The sequence below is a fragment of the Alosa pseudoharengus genome, unplaced genomic scaffold, assembly GCF_046254945.1.
Source record: "Alosa pseudoharengus isolate Yale_2024_CS ecotype anadromous, Long Island Sound unplaced genomic scaffold, YU_APseudo_1.1 YU_APseudo_1.1_scf_24, whole genome shotgun sequence".
NCBI classification, from domain to species: Eukaryota; Metazoa; Chordata; class Actinopteri; order Clupeiformes; family Clupeidae; genus Alosa; species Alosa pseudoharengus.
In genome coordinates, this window is record NW_027468689.1 from 8,337,966 (window position 1) to 8,354,632 (window position 16,667).

The following is a 16,667-nucleotide window of genomic DNA, read 5'->3' on the forward strand; positions in this document are numbered from 1 at the left end:
CATATTAGTTGGGATACGGCAGCCTATTTAAGCCTAAATAAGCAAAATGATGTTCCTAGTACGCATATTGATAACGGCTCCCTGATGCCCACAAATTAGATAAAATCTCCCAGAATCTAGAGCGAGCTACAAAGAGCGTGTATGCTCGAGACATCAAATCGCGTGTGCATCTAGCGCGCACACGACGGAGAGGGGGAGAGAGAGGGGTGGTGCGTGTGTGCCTGAGCGCATCCAAGACAAAGAGCATCCTGATTGGCCTGTTTCGCTAAATCAACCAATCAGTTTTCAGTGTATAGGTGGACTTTCTTCTCTTTTCTTCCGAACTTAATTAATATAGCATATTTAAATGGGATAGCTTACAACTGGATTATACAATAAAATATAACGGTACAAACCACAAATCACGGATTCAAGTTCTTGATATGTATTTTCTCTACAAGGACAGCCACTCTAGTGCTGTTGTTTCAGCACGGTCGAATTTTGACGACACTCACGGAAGTAGGCTAGTCCACTCCCCGTCTGTAATGTTTAGAAGCTTTGGCTATCATGGCTCTGCCAGTTAGTATAGGAGCTTTTTTACAGTCTGAGATCATAGAGGACCCTCTATACAAAGATGAGGGTGTTTGTGTTTTGGGAATATTTGGTAAAAGCGCAATGCAACCCGGATCCCCCAAAGAATCACTCCTCAACACACTGGCTGACAAGCACATTTTCTCTCTGTTTGGGCTAGGTGACACGGATAACCAGGAAAGTGGAGCCGTGATTCAGGCGTATTATAATCAAGAAAGCCGCGTATTATATCTCGTGCTGACTTCAGTGTTTGATAATCGACAGCTTCTCAAAGCATGTGAGACTTTGTGCGCGGGTGTCGGACATGCAGAGGCTCACGAGTTCTGGAAGGGAGCTGAGAAGCAACACTGTATGCAGTTGCTCTACCTTTTCTCATTGTGCCATGTTCTTTTGTTAATACACCCGACCTGCTCATTTGATGTGACTTATGACAAACTGTTCCGCGCTTTGGACGCACTTCGTCAAAAGGTACTACCACTACTAAGGGCTACTTTGAAAGATTCGCCCGTATCAAAAGAATGGAAGATGAACTGTCGCCCGTGTCCGCCTCGTTTGTTGTTCGTCTTCCAAATGAACGGTACACTCAGAGTCAGTGGTCCTGGAAGTGGGAACGGCGCCGATGGTTGTGGAGGAAACTCGGACAGGCCCAAAAAGCATTCTCCGCGAAGACGCCTGCAACACGCTCTTGAGGATCAAATTTATAGAATTTTTCGTAAAAGTCGAGTCCTCACCAATCAAAGCAGCAACTGTCTCTTTACAGTACCTGCTAACCAGGCATTTGTGTACGTCGTTCCTGGACCCGACGAAGATCCAGTCGGTGCGCTGCTGACTCAGTTGCGCTCCAACTGCGCCCTGCGGGAAAATGACACAGGCACTCCAGCACCAGGTCCAAGGCGCTACAACCAAATGCGCCACTCGTCTAGACAGCCCTCTTTCAATGTGGAGAACACGAACCTCTCCTCCGGGGGTCAGCTCGTGGACTGCACTTTGAAGGAGTTTTTGTGGCAGCATGTGGAGTTAGTGCTGACCAAGAAAGGCTTCGATGACAGTGTGGGTCGCAATCCCCAGCCCTCACATTTTGAGTTGCCCACTTACTCCAGATGGGCGCAGGTGGCCTACCGTCTTCACCAAGTGATGATGACCAACACAGAAGAGGAAATGGCTGAGATTGCCGTCAAAGTCCAGGCACAGCTGAAAGTGTTGGAGGGCTTCCTGGACGCCGAGGCCAAGTTCTCTGAGAACCGTTGCCAGAAGGCTCTCCCTCTGGCCCATAGCGCTTACCAGTCCAACCTTCCTCACAACTACACGACCACGGTCCACAAAAACCAGCTGGCCCAAGCACTGCGCGTCTACAGTCAGCATGCTCGTGGCATCGCCTTCCAGCGCTACGCCATGCAGCTGCACGAGGATTGCTATAAGTTCTGGAGCAATGGGCACCAGCTGTGTGAGGAGCGGAGCCTCACTGACCAGCATTGTGTGCACAAGTTCCATCTCCTGCCCAAGCCAGGTGAACTCTCGGCACACACACCTCTGTTGGCAGAGCTGAAATAACTTAGCCGCTTATGTTTACAAAGTCTATCAAGTAGTGTCTTGTTGCTAGTCGCAGTAATTGTTTCTAGACATTGTTCACTCTTATTGTAAATAATTGTGTGTTCTTTTTAGTATCTCTAGCTATGAAAGACATCGGGTAGAATCATAGAAACACCTAAATACAAGGGTGCTGTTGTACTGTGTAATGAAGTACTAAAGTCCTGCAGTGGATTGACTAACGTTTGGAGAGTGTGACTGTTTGTTTCTTTGTAGGAGAAAAGCCAGAGTTGGACCACAACCCTCCAATCATGCAGCACAACAGCAGGGGGCGCTCTAGCAGCGCCTGTAACTGTGGCAGGAAGCAGAGCCCTCGGGAAGACCCATTTGATATTCAGGCAGCCAACTATGACTTCTACCAGGTCAGTGAAAATGGACTTTCACTGATTAAAATACGACCGTTTCCATTTATCCCTTTCAGTTTCACCTGAGTTTTGGTTTCTGGGTGATACTGAAAGGGATAATTAGTAAATGTGTGTGTATATATATATTGTACTTACAATTTATCTCTGTCAGTTTCACCCAGAGTTTTACTGGGTGAGACTGACTCTTATTTCCATTTGACATTGATTGTAATGTAATTGCTGTTGTTTAATGTGCTTGTTTCTTGTTCTGCTGTGCAGATGCTGGAGGAGAAGTGCTGTGGGAAGCTGGAGCGGATCCAGTTCCCAGTGTTCCAGGCCAGCACCCCTGACCCGGCCCCGGCCAGCGACGACACCAGCCGGACCCCTGAACCGGCGCCCCCTGCTGGTGAGGAGGAGGAGGAGGAGGAGGAGGGCGAGCACCTGAAGGAGAAAGAGGGCGCTGTGAGCCACACGCCGGGCGACAGCACAGGCCTGAGCTTGGCCCTGAGCCTGGGCCAGTCCACGGACAGCCTGGGGCCGTACGGGGACGGCACGGAGGGCCCGGAGAAGAGGCCCAGCGTGGTGGACCGCCAGCACTCCACCGTGGAGTACCTGCCCGGCATGCTGCACTCTGGCTGCTCCAAGGGGCTGCTGCCCAAGTTCTCCAGCTGGTCGCTGGTCAAGCTGGGCCCGGCCAAGTCCTACAACCCACACACAGGCCTGGAGCAGCCTGGCTTCCTGCCCGGTTCCAACTTCTTGCTGCCTTGGGATGTGGTCATCCGCTGCCGCACGGAGGAGGACGCGGGCGCGGTGGAGCCGCTGGACGGCAGCTCCTCGTCCTGGCCTGCCCCCAACAAGGCGCTGGCTGGGAAGCGTGGTGGGGCGGGGTACCTGTGGCGCGGCCGTCGCCGGGACGACGTAGCTCGGGCCTTCGTGGGCTTTGAGTACGAAGACAGCAGGGGCCGGCGGTTCCTCAGCTCGGCACCTGACAAGGTGGTGAAGGTGCTGGGTCCGGGCGGTGCCAAAGAGCCGGCCACCAGGGCGCTGAACTCGGACATGCCCCTGTACGTCCCCTCGCCCTCGCAAGGCCGCGGCGTCAAGCCCCACTTCGCCCAGCTGGCTCGCCTCTTCATCGTGGTGCCTGACGCCCCTCTGGAGCTCACGCTCAGCCCGCAGGTAAAGCCCCCTGATCAAGCACTCACACACACTCAGCCCGCAGGTAAAGCCCCCTGATCAAGCACTCACACACACTCAGCCCGCAGGTAAAGCCCCCTGATCAAGCACTCACACTCACGCTCAGTCCGCAGGTAAAGCCTGCTGATCAGTCTTCAGGTAAAGCCCTCAGCCTTCTGGTAAAGCCCTTTGATCAAGCACTCACACACTCGCTCAGCACTTAGGTATTGAACATTTTCATACATACCTCTTAATCTCGCTCAGCACATAAGTATTAAACATTTTCATACATACCTCTTATAATCTCGCTCAGCCATTACTTCTCTCTTACGGTAGGTTTCCTCACAGCAAAACACCTTGTGAATTTCGCCCAACGAATTTTAGCCTGGGTGGCATGTACGGCGAAACAGAGCAAAACAGTAGTGGCTACAAGCGGTGCCAAACGAGGCTATGTGCTAGTTCAAAAGTACTTAATGAAGACATACAAGGATCTTTATGCCTTGACTAAGTTGATGTTGCCTATAAGCAACAATTCATGTTCAAAGAAACAACAAGGTCACTAAGACATAATATATTTCATACCTGTGTTGTAGCATGTAGCCTAGCCGCCTAGCTAGACTTACAAATTGTGCAATGTCCGGAAATGCTAGCGGTTGGCCTGTCGGCTACCTGGATTGGCAAATTTCTGCAAATTTTGCCTCCATTCAACCTCAATGAGAGCAGCGTGAAATTTGCGTCAATAGAAACCATTAATCTCACTCACACAGTCTCTATGTCACTCCCTCTGTCTGTCTCATAATAATAATATAAATAATAATAATAATAATGTCACTCACACAGTTTCTATCTCACTCTCTTTCTGTCTCTATATGTCTCATAGCTTCTTGTTTGTCTTTATTCTCAGTGGAAGTGTGTAGGAAATGCATGCCTTGACTTTGCTGTCTACTTCACATGATTTTGACATGTCTTAGCACATACACTCTACTACTGCACTGCTACCCCACACAGTCACTGCATTTTAGCAGCACAGACAAGTAGACAGGTATTGACAGATTGAAGACCTGAACATGACTAAGAATAGAAGTGTCATTGTGATAACAGTATTTAGAGCATACAAGGGGATGTTTTTTGGATAGTGTTGTGTGAGACACTGCATACAGTAAATCACGATATATTCAGTATATATTTCCTATGCACTAATTAGTATATATTCAGTATATATTTCCTATACCATACAGTTTTATTGCACTATTTACTATACCATACAGTTTTATTGCACTAATCAGTATTTATTCAGTATATGTTTACTATACCATACAGTTTTATTGCACTAATCAGTATATATTTCCTATACCATACAGTTTTATTGCACTAATCAGTATTTATTCAGTATATGTTTACTATACCATACAGTTTTATTGCACTAATCAGTATATATTTCCTATACCATACAGTTTTATTGCACTAATCAGTATTTATTCAGTATATGTTTACTATACCATACGGTTTAATTGCACTAATCAGTATATATTTCCTATACCATAAGGTTTTATTGCACTAATCAGTATATATTTCCTATACCATAAGGTTTTATTGCACTAATCAGTATATATTTCCTATACCATAAGGTTTTATTGCACTACAGCATACAGGACTGTGTGTTTTCTCTCCTCCTGCTCAGGTGCAGCCAGGGCTGCCCCCGTGTCCGGTGTTCCACCCCGAGCAGCCGGAGGTGGTGCTGGCGCCGGACAGCATGTGGGTCCTGCGCTTCCCCTACGCCTACGTGACGGACCGCGGGCCCTGCTACCCGCCCAAGGAGAACCAGCCCCTGGCCAGCTACAGGGTTCTGAGGGGCATCCTGCGCGCCAACACAGCCAGTCCCCCACCGCAGTGAGCCTGTGCACTCTCTGGCGCCTCCAATTGACTTGGCAATGATGAGAATCAGGAGTGTTGGCTTTGATGGAATCATGGACATTGGCTGACAGTGACTGATTTGGAATTTTTCAGCTGTAACGGTGACCTCAGCCTGAGAGTGACGCTGTGCACCTGGTATCATCTCTATGTCCAGTTAAGGTTACTGTTGCAGCACTCCTCTGTCCAGCTGCTTGATGTGTTCATGTACATCTTGTTCTGAAATAATAATGTCAGGTGAACCCATTGTTTGGTCTTTCATACTGAAGGAATTGTGACGGTGATAGAGACCCATTCACGTTTGCTTTGAGGGAACTGTGATTTTCTTCTGAATAAACTAAACATTGATGAATCAGATGTGCCTATTTTAAGGGAGGACACTAGTGCCATTTCTGTTCTGAATATAATTAGTCCATTGAAAATTGCACTTCTATCTGCCTACCTGTGGCAAACTCAGCCCAACTGAGCCCAATTAGCTATGTGTTGCTATTCCTGTGCAATGTTCCCATTTTCCCGTGTATGGTCAGTTTCAGTGTTGAATTGTGCAGAAGTCACTCAAGTGTTTCATCAGCAGTTAATACTGCCATCACAAACCATTGAGTCAACTGAGGGCTCTAACAAAACTGTTTTGTTAGAGCTCAGTTGATCAATGGGTTGAGATGGCATTTTAACTGCTGATGAAACACTGAGTGCTTCTGCACAATTCAACACTGGAAATGACAACACGGGAAATGGGGAACATTGCACAGGAAATATCTATTTACACAGCTTGGCAAGAAATTACAAAAATATCATTCTTTTAAAGTACATTTTTGATTTGTTTTGCTCAGTGCACAGAAGGAAGGCATGCGTCATATTTATACACTACTCTGAATCGGAAACGCTCAGACGCACATGTTAAAAAAACCTTTTGCAGTTTTGTTAATGATAGAATCAATCAGGTGATGGTTAAAATGCAAAGGCTGTACAAGGCCATGTGATATAAATAGGGACATTCATTAATAAATTAGAATGTGGTGTTCTCTGCTTTCAAGTCCAGCAGATTGTCTGCGTTCTCATTTCTCCATTGGCTATTTCTTCATTTGCAGCTGTCAGGGGAAAAGGGAAAAGAAACCAGTGATCAGTGAATATCAGTCAACCAGAAATCAGTGTATATCAATGTAATTACAATGACTACAGGAGGCTCTGGGGCAGGAGACAGGCCAATAAGGATCCTATCTTATCCATATTTACTTTAATGATGGCCATTATACACCTTCCATAGGCAAACATAATAATTGGAGATGTTCTTTGATAGGCTTGTATTTTCGTGTGACTCCTAGAAGTTCCTGGGGTGCCATTTCTAAGGATTCAAAGTTTGGAGATATCTCACTTGAGCTACTCCTGGTTGATGTGACGACTGGTTCTCAATTCCTTGGAGGTTGACTTGGACGCTGGTCTCTCGGAATGCACTCGCAGCGATTCACATCGATTTCACAGTGAGCCCTCTGGACGTTGGTGGACACTACTGGAGCAGGAGGGAAGAGAGGAGAATGAAACGGTAGTGAAACGCATCTGACAGAACATGCTCATAACAAGCTGCCAAGTGTGACCTAGTGACCGCAACTCAGCAGGTCAGTAAAATCAAGGCAGTGTTTGTTAAGAGTACAAGGGACACAGACTTGGATTTTCTGAGGTACGGGACACTCCTGGTTTTTGTGCCGGTACAGGGGGGGCACCTGGATTTTGTGTGAAGGGTATGGGGGGGGGGGGGGGGGGGCTGGTTTGTGTGAGAGGTACAGGGGACACACCTGGATTTTCTGAGAGGTACAGGACACACACCTGGTTTTTGTGAGGGGTACGGGACACAGCGGTCCTCCGTGCAGTCCCAGATCAGCCCGTTGTCACAGAGCCTGTGGGACACGTCGGGCTGGCCTGCTAGAGAACACCTGCACAGCAACACGCAACACATCAGACACATACAGCACGGGACACGTCGGGTTGGCCTGCTAGAGAACACCTGCACAGCAACACATATCAGATACTTACAGTACCAGACTGGAGAATTATACAAATCAATTGACTTGAATAAGTACCTTAAGTATCTTGGATAGAAGGAACAGGTATCGTAGACTAGGCCAGTTACAGGTTACCCATTCTTCTACAGACTCCTATAGTATCAAGTGCAATATCTACTATCTCAGACAATTTGTGTTCTCAATTCTCAATTTGTGGCCCTTCATAAAGGACAAAGGGAGAGACCTCCAACCTCCAAACCAAGGCACATCTTGAGCTTACTAATAATAATAAGTTACATTTCTATAATACTTTCTCAACACTCAAGGTTGCTGACATGTCCTAACTGCACAGTTAAAAAAAGCCCATGCATAGCGGCTCGTGCACTTAGTGGCTTGTGCTAGGGCACAACACCAATATTCATTCTTCATTCTTTATCACCACAGGACACCCGACTTTTTCATTGTCTTTGTCATTTCATATCAAGACAGCATGCCCTCAACCTACACGTCAAATTTGAAACCCTGCTGACTTGTACACTAGTGGAATGGTCATCACCGACTCCTGGCTCACTACTGAATGACCTGACTTGCTGCACACTAGTATAATGGTAATTTTAACGTAGTTTGGGAGGTACAGAATTGCAATTACAGAAGAATATATTGAATACTGGAATCCCCCTAGACTTGTTTTTTATCTCTTTTGGGGGGGTCCAGTCCAGGTCCTAATCAGAGGGGGCCAAGCACCCCCATAACTGGAACTGTGGCGTGGGGGCAGCGTGGTGTAGCTGTATCGGCGCTGAGAGGACTCACCAGTTCCTTGTGCGGGTGGCCGTGTGCCGGCGGATCATCGGGGGCTCCAGACACTTACACTCCGTGTGATTGGCCACCTTCACCAGCACAGGCTCGGGGGACGTTTTGAAGGGGGTCACACTGAAGAGCTGCAGGAACACCGAGCCGGTCAGACAGTGGGACCTTGTGGGCCACATCCCACCACCCCCCTGTGCTATACACTGTTGGCACTTCCACGCTACACACAGGCTACACAGTGTGTATTTCATTTGTACATGGTGTCCCGTATGTAAATAATACATCATAGAGTAATATTGGTATAGTACTAATGGTATCACAATACTATTTATATACATAATATTAATAACTAGAAATGCAATTCCTAGTGCATGAAAATGCAAAAAATGTGATAGTTATCATGTATAGTTAATATCTTTAAAAGTATTTTTAAGTAAGTAAAGTAAGTTTTAAAAAATGAAAAATATATTGCTCCTTTTCAAGCACTGTAATTATTAATGAATTAATTAATGAATGAAAAAAAAGAATTAAAATACTGTATTTAAGTCGCTTTGGATAAATGAATATATGTAAATGTAAAATACTATGCACATTGTCTGTATATTGTGAACCGTTTAATTTAGTGGTGGATGGTTCACAGGTTGCTTCCTTATTCAGAAGGGTCCAGAGTAGTCCCTGGGTCACAATCAGTTAAACACCCCTGGAACATTGCATCAGAGAGACATAAACAGCCAGAGCCAAATCCCTTGTGTGTGTGTGTGTGTGTCAACATACTTGTCAACATAGGATTCTGATTCCGGCCCTAAGGCCTATACTACAAAAAGAGGTTACCCCAGTAACTTTGGGAGTAACAAAAGAACACGTCACTGCATGTATTGCTTCTGAAATGACACTGCTTTGAGATCAGTGGTTACTACCAATTTTACCTGGGTAACCAGTAACCTCGTTCCGTAGCATCCCCCTCTGCATCTGACAAAAGAGCACCCTGAGTGTTGTGGGACTCACAGTTTTGTTGACGTAGGTGGTGCTGGTGTTCCGGCAGGCGACGCCCTCCTTGTTGCAGCAGCCGTTGCACCTGAACACGGAGACGCACGGCGGCTTGAAGAAAATGTCTGTCGGGGAGCCCATCTCCGTGGCAACGTCTACACAGGTCTCCCTGGGCATGCACTGCGTCTTCTCCCACTCATCCTTGATGGCTGAGGAGAGCAAGGGGAGATGCCATTTGGCCTTCACGTGCACTTCACTGAGTCTGATTTAATCTCATCCAGTCATGGAAGTAATTGTCACATTTCATTACAGGTAGGCGTCTCCAGGTGAAATGTCAATCAGGCTCTCATCTTATTATGCTTTGCTCTCATGACTCATCGTGGTTATCATTTCCACACACCTGTCCATCTAGCGCCCCACACACCTGTCCTCCTAGTGCCCCACACACCTGTCCATCTAGCACCCCACACACCTGTCCTCCTAGTGCCCCACACACCTGTCCATCTAGCGCCTCACACACCTATCCATCTAGCGCCTCACACACCTGTCCATCTAGCGCCTCACACACCTGTCCATCTAGCGCCTCACACACCTCTACTCCACCGTATAGGCTCCATGAGGACTTCTCCACGGTTCTCCAAAGATCAGTAACTAGTGCCTGCTGTGTAAGAGTAGGCTAATCAATTTGACTAAATTTGAGCATAGCAGCATTCATGTGCAAAGTGACATTAGAATGATGCTGTTTAGTTTTCAGCAAAGCCATATCCACTTTATTATTGAGCAATGGGCGTCTTCATGACGCTCCAGGATTCCGAAATCTGTCTTTTTCCGGCCGAAGCTGCGTTGTATTGATTTTAAGTAGTTTCATATGATAGTCTGACTAAAAGAGTGCCTGACGCATCCTAAGCCATGTAAAAGTAAACTTCATATAAAATATCCCCATTCAGTGAAAAATGCTCAACATTTTGAAAGTAATGTTTGAAGAATATCCAAGTTAGCCTACTGAGACTGCATTAAATGATATGTAAACTGGAACAAAAGTAGATTTCAGGAATAAGGTGGATAGGGAGCCATACGCATGTGGTCTGCAGCATCTCTCTTTCAGACCCTTTCAACAAGATAAACAAAAACAATGCTTGAACGTTCTATTTTGTTGCCAATCTACTTCCGCTTCATATGGAATGTTAAAACGGAAGCCTTGTGGGAACAACTATGATGCTGATAATGGAACTTTCTTGATAAACAATCAAATGGAGTGGGCCAGAGCTGTGTCCAGTGTCGTACACTGAGTCATAGTTTTTCCATTTACAGTACTCTCAATCTGAAGGTGAGAGTGAAGGTGAGGTGCTAAAAAGCCTTTAGGCCTAAATGTAATATGGCAGAACATTTTGGGTAAATAACTCCTCATCGAGCAGTCTGAGTCATACTGCAATAGTTAATCAATTATTACAATATGAACAATTGAATATGAGGGAAGGGAAACCCTAATCCGAACTCTGACCCTAACCCTAACTCTGAGGTGATGATGAGGTGACACATAGAATAGGTATTGGACGCTGAATGTACACATTGTAATACAGCAAAGTCTAACCTGCTGAATGTCTGAGTGTTCTTCTGAACATACTCTTATGCTCACCTGAAAATTCTTTTATGTGTGTGTGTGTGTGTGTGTGTGCACCATTGAGGATCTCCAGGCTGTAGGTGTCAGGTGTGTGTGTGTGTGTGTGCACCATTGAGGATCTCCAGGCTGTAGGTGTCAGGTGTGTGTGTGTGTGTGTGTACCATTGAGGATCTCCAGGCTGTAGGTGTCAGGTGTGTGTGTGTGTGTGTGTGTGTGTACCATTGAGGATCTCCAGGCTGTAGGTGTCAGGTGTGTGTGAGTGTGTGTGTGTACCATTGAGGATCTCCAGGCTGTAGGTGTCAGGTGTGTGTGAGTGTGTGTGTGTACCATTGAGGATCTCCAGGCTGTAGGTGTCAGGTGTGTGTGTGTGTGTGTGTGTACCATTGAGGATCTCCAGGCTGTAGGTGTCAGGTGTGTGTGTGTGTGTGTGTGTACCATTGAGGATCTCCAGGCTGTAGGTGGGGGAGGCGTAGCGGGTGGAGCGGTGTGATGGGGCGCGGTCCTCCATCAGCGGAGACGAGTCCAGGTTCTTCAACTTTAGCTTCAGACGGCATCTCCACAGCTTCCAGTCCGCGTAGTTAGTGAGCCTCAGAACCTCATCAAGACTTGAAGCAGACCGCATCTCCTTGATCCAACGGTTCTGGGAAGATAAGGGGGGGTTCTGCATGGAACCCAAAAATGTTATTTGACGCGCTTAGAATACGTCTTTAGGAGATTTTATAAACTGTCCACACTTCAAGTTATGGACTTGTGGTACAACCTTTCCCGATCAGATCCTTCTTTTTGACTCAACGTGAGAAAAGTTGACACACTGCGGTCACTCCCACTGCAGTCTCTTATAAGAGAGATACTATAAGAATGAATAGACAAATAGTTCCTATTCCAGCCAGAAGGAGACAGTACAGTCCTCTGCATGAGCTGCTGGTTGTAGTAGTTGTCTATGCTGACACATCACAAAAGAACATCAGCGGTCATCGGCAAGTGACAAAAGGGAAGTTGGCAAAGTTGTGGCTTTTCATGTTTTTTACAGAGTTTCTGAAGTATGTGGGAATGGTAATGTCTGATTGATTGGTGAGTGGTTGATTCAAGTTGAGACATACAACTGAGTAATTTTGCATGCAACAAGTATGCTTAAAATTCCTTTCCCAAACCTATCCAAACATTTCTAATTTACATGTTCTTTGGTAAATTAAATAGATAGAAAAACCTCTGCGCAAAGTCCAGTTCTGTGGTAGAAATGCCTAGTCCTCATAGTTTTTTACGGTTGCTTACAGTAAGCACAATTTTGAAACAATTGAAACGTTTTTTTCAGAACACTACACAGAATTAACACAACACTACAGCCACTTAGCACAACACTACACACCATTAACACTACACCCACTTAACACAACACTACACACAGAATTAACACAACACTACAGCCACTTAGCACAACACCACACACAATTAACACAACACTACACACAATTAACACAACACAACACACAATTAACACAACACAACACTACACACAATGCTACACACAATTAACACAACACAACACTACACACAATTATCACAACACTACACCCACTTAGCACAACACTACACACTATTAACACAACACTACACCCACTTAACACAACACTACACACAATTTACTCAACACTACACTAATTTACACAACACTGCACCCAGAATCCCTTTTTTCTTTTGCAAAATGAAACATTTTAGTCAAAAACTATACAACTATTTATCAAAACTTTATTTTGTTGTCCTCTGATTATGTTTGAATCAGTTATAAACTAATGTTCTCAATACAAAACACATTTCACAAAAACAAGTTTTCCTAGGATACTTTTTTCTCTCCACATTGTGAAGTACACTACAGTTTACAGTTTTTGTTTGACTGCTTACACACAAAATCTTTGCATATCATACAATTTGTACAGTAAACATGTCACTATAATCCCATTACCCCATATAATACCACCAAATCTGCAAAACCATACACTAATGCTCAGCCTTTTTGAAAAAAAAACTTCTTGTAAAAATCTCTTGCTATTCTTCTCTGTGCTACATTGCCTTCAATGTTCTGTCGTTGATGAGGGCTCACCTGTGTTTAGGACTGATTGTTGAGTTTAAGCACCTAAGTGTCTTCACACCCGATAGTTGTGTTTACGTAAATAATTGGTTACCGTAATGGGTGTGTATTTTGGAAGGTAGTGCCTTGAAATTGTAAAGAGGAAACATTATTTGAGTTTTCTGTGTCTAAAGTATAGAAATGTGTTTAGAGTTTTGGAAATCAATGTGCGTACTGTTTTGCAAAAAGTGTGATGCTGATAATGTGCTTATAGTTGTGCAAAGCTGGGCTGATGTTTTGCCCCTTGAGTGTAAGGTTTCGCTAACTGCGGGATACTTTTGATTTTAGTGTTTAAGCAATTGTGAAAATCTGTAAGATAAAATCATTCTAATCATGACCAAACACATCTCTGACCTCTTGGGTTAAACACAGAAGCTTGTACAACAGCTATTACATGACACTGGCACAGAATGTGTCCCTATTGACAGGGAACATCCTTTGGCAGCGGCACATGTTGAACAGCTGGAGCCCCAGAGACAGCCATCTTCCCATGGACCACCTGTTCAGAGGCTCCGTGGAGCCGGGGAGTGCATCAGGCCGATGGCGGGGAGTGTATCAGGCCGATAGCCGGATGTTGGAAGGGAGGCCCACAAGCGTGCCCACAGACGACTGCCGTTGTTTCAGTGAGAGCTGGCTTTTTAACAGGCACCCTCATGAACTGTAACAGCTGCAGGGCGAACATTTTTTTTGTTTTTGGTTGTTTAACAGCTTGTGGCACCCTCTCTTACACAAACACTCATGGCTGAGCAATGAGGAAAGTTTTCTCATTCTCATTTTCTTAGGTGCCCATTTTGTCACTGGCGCTGAGGTGATCATTAGTCAGAGTTCTTGTGCAACCCACTCAGCGCACAAGAAACAACAGGAGACTTTGATTTTTCCACAGCACCCCGGCCTGAGGCACGGAGTACAAGTGCACCAATCTCCATTGAGAAAAGAGCATGCCTGTAAAAGCAGCGATTGCGTATGCCTCTATAATCCATACCATATGTGGTCATTAAAATGCTATAATATTCACGTCGCCTGATTTCAAAAGAACATTTTGAGCAATTACAAACTTTAAATGTTTACTACACAAAGGGAGAGGGCTTGACAGAGTGCAGGGAAGTGAGAAAGAGCGAGGGGGGGGGGGGTTCTCCTCTGATCCCTTTACGAGTCGGGAGAAGCCGCAGAGAGGATGGAAAGTTGTAGTGTTGAGGCCAGGGCAGGGAAGCCTGTCATGCAACAATACACACTCGTCAGCACCAGGGCCTGCTTGCTTCTCCTGAGTTCAGTTAGTGACAGGAGCCCTCTGATCCCATAGAACAGTCTATATAGAACAGTATATATAGAACAGTCTATGTCTTATCCCATAGACTGTAGAACTCTATATATATAACTGTATATATAAAACAGTCTATATAGAACTGGATATATAGTATAACAGTCTGTCTGATCCATTCAATATGGAGGGTGGAGTCGCCTGCTTCCACTTAAGACAAAGCGCAACAACAACATGCAAGACAGCAGGGTGAAAAAGAAAAGCATGAGCAAAGAATTGTGTCTGTGTATTTGTGTGTGCCTGTGTATGTGTGTCTGTGTGTGTGCGTGTGTGTCTGTGTATGTGTGCCTGTGTATGTATCTGTATGTGAGTGTATGTGTGTGTGTAGTGTGCATGTGTGTCTGTGTATGTGTGTGTCTCTCTCTGTGTGTGTATGTATCTGTGTGTGTGTGTGTGTGTGTGTGTGTGTGTGTAGAGAGAGGGAGAGAAAGATTAGACAGGAGGAGGAGATGATAAGAGAATGGGGGTGGCACAATATGCACCCCCGCACCCACACCCCCGGCTATGCTTCCTCTTTACGCCTAACAAGTCATCAAACTGTTTCACATGGAACGTGTCCTTATGTAAGCAACAGCAAGCGAGAGGGAAGCAAAGCCTAAGGCCAGTAAATGCTGCTGAAATGACACAGGAATCAGTCCAGTCATTCAACCGAGCAACCAAGATTGCATTCCCTTGTACAGTCGGCCCACTAACTTAATTCATTAATAACATTTAATGCCAACAGCTCATCATATGCTCAGAAACAACTCATTTAGCATGCTCCAACAGCTCATCATATGCTCAGAAACAACTCATTTAGCATGCTCCAACAGCTCATCATATGCTCAGAAACAACTCATTTAGCATGCTTCAACAGCTCATCATATGCTCAGAAACACAACTCTGTCACAAAGATCCCCTTTGTACAGACTTGGAAATAATCTATAGAGTATTTCAAATGCAATTTGAACTCAATATATTAGACAGCCTAACAAGTCACTTTGTGTTAAGGTCCAGTCATCCCTCGGAGGAAAATGGACTAAACTGACTGGTGAGTGAATAAGTGATTAAAACCCAAATGCACCCTGTGCAGCTACTCACTCTCTGGTCTTCAGCGGCCGGCGTCAGCCTCACGAAGCCCAACAGCAGCAGCAACGTGTGCAGGAGAGTCCACATCCTGTGGTGGAGTTGCTAGAGAGAGACAGAGGAGGATCTTCTGCTTCTCATGCAATAATGATGAAAAAACCCAAAGCCAGTCTCTGGACAACCCTGTGAGACCACACACACACACACACACACACACCCACACACACACGTGAAGACCCGGCCCAGTGAATGAGAACGTGGGGGAAGAACCTGGTAAGTTGACAGAGACACCTCAGTAGAAGCCAAATGGAATTCCCTCTTTAAAAAAGGAAGGAAAAAGAAAACACACCCTCTACTTCCAAGGTCCTGGAAAGGGTCTTTGAACTAGACAGAAGAGGCAGATTTCAGCAGAGAGACCTCTCTTTCTCACTGGCTGTCTCTGACTCGTTAGTCTCTATGGCCGCCTCCTCTGCTGAGACTAACGTCTGTCTTCATCATCTCACCCCAGCTCAAGCGTTCTCAGATCCGTGTGCTTTTGTGTGTGTGAGTATGTGCGTGTCTCTGTGTCTGAGTTTATGCACGCAAGTCAGTGGTGTGGGTGTGTGAATCTGTCAGGGGTGTGTGTGTGTGTGTGTGTGTATCCGGGGTGTGTTTGTGTGTGTGTCCAGCGTGTGTGTGTGTGTGTGTATCCGGGGTGTGTTTGTGTGTGTGTCCAGCGTGTGTGTGTGTGTGTGTATCCGGGGTGTGTTTGTGTGTGTGTCCAGCGTGTGTGTGTGTGTGTCCGTGGTGTGTGTGTGCAAGCGGCTGCCGCAGGACTCGGTTCCCCTCCCCTCCGGCCGGCTGACTCGTCTGCGCGCCGCTCACGGCACTTCCCAGGACGTCTGGTTGCGGAGTTGTCACCGGATTCCCAACCCCCGGTTCACAGCTCGTACGCGCTCGACCCACAGGAACATGTGGTTTAAATGCAATCCAGACCCCCCTCTCTCTCTCTCTCTCTCTCTCTCCTCTACTGAGGTGAGGAGCAGGGGAGGTACAGCGTGGTGAGGCGGAAGGGGGGAGGGGGAGCTTGGCCCTGGCCCGCGTCCCAACCCAAACCCCGGCTGATTGTCTGGGCTGGAGTTTATGGGAGGGTTAGCCACCACTGCGCTGCTGTCCGACGTCA

At 46.0% G+C, this 16,667-nt stretch overlaps 2 protein-coding genes across 2 annotated transcripts; one reads left to right on the forward strand and one right to left on the reverse strand.

The window, feature by feature from the left end:
• The first annotated feature begins 512 nt into the window (after window positions 1–512).
• smg8 (SMG8 nonsense mediated mRNA decay factor) lies at window positions 513–5,937 on the forward strand. Its single transcript, XM_076303029.1, has 4 exons — window positions 513–2,077; window positions 2,374–2,519; window positions 2,781–3,677; window positions 5,356–5,937. The coding sequence occupies exons 1-4, from the start codon at window positions 547–549 to the stop codon at window positions 5,566–5,568; spliced, it is 2,787 nt and encodes a 928-aa protein (XP_076159144.1). The 5' UTR covers window positions 513–546; the 3' UTR covers window positions 5,569–5,937.
• Window positions 5,938–6,215: 278 nt separating this feature from the next.
• vegfd (vascular endothelial growth factor D) lies at window positions 6,216–16,337 on the reverse strand. The gene is made up of 7 exons (XM_076302577.1): window positions 15,521–16,337; window positions 11,433–11,658; window positions 9,395–9,585; window positions 8,393–8,520; window positions 7,407–7,513; window positions 6,958–7,092; window positions 6,216–6,673 (listed from the first exon to the last, which is right to left on the reverse strand). Exons 1-6 carry the CDS (start codon window positions 15,593–15,595, stop codon window positions 6,992–6,994), a joined length of 828 nt encoding a protein of 275 aa, XP_076158692.1. The 5' UTR covers window positions 15,596–16,337; the 3' UTR covers window positions 6,216–6,673; window positions 6,958–6,991.
• Between the last annotated feature and the right edge of the window lie 330 nt (window positions 16,338–16,667).

Bases quoted from the DNA above. Each gene is read 5' to 3' on its own strand.
- smg8 (XM_076303029.1), top strand. From the start codon at position 547: ATGGCTCTGCCAGTTAGTATAGGAGCTTTTTTACAGTCTGAGATCATA. The intron at 2,078-2,373 runs GTGAACTCTCGG...GTTTCTTTGTAG, and splicing joins CCATCTCCTGCCCAAGCCAG to GAGAAAAGCCAGAGTTGGAC. The intron at 2,520-2,780 runs GTCAGTGAAAAT...TCTGCTGTGCAG, and splicing joins CCAACTATGACTTCTACCAG to ATGCTGGAGGAGAAGTGCTG.
- vegfd (XM_076302577.1), bottom strand. From the start codon at position 15,595: ATGTGGACTCTCCTGCACACGTTGCTGCTGCTGTTGGGCTTCGTGAGG. The intron at 8,521-9,394 runs GTGAGTCCCACA...GTGTTCCTGCAG, and splicing joins CCACCTACGTCAACAAAACT to CTCTTCAGTGTGACCCCCTT. The intron at 7,514-8,392 runs GTGAGTCCTCTC...GTTGCTGTGCAG, and splicing joins GCCACCCGCACAAGGAACTG to GTGTTCTCTAGCAGGCCAGC.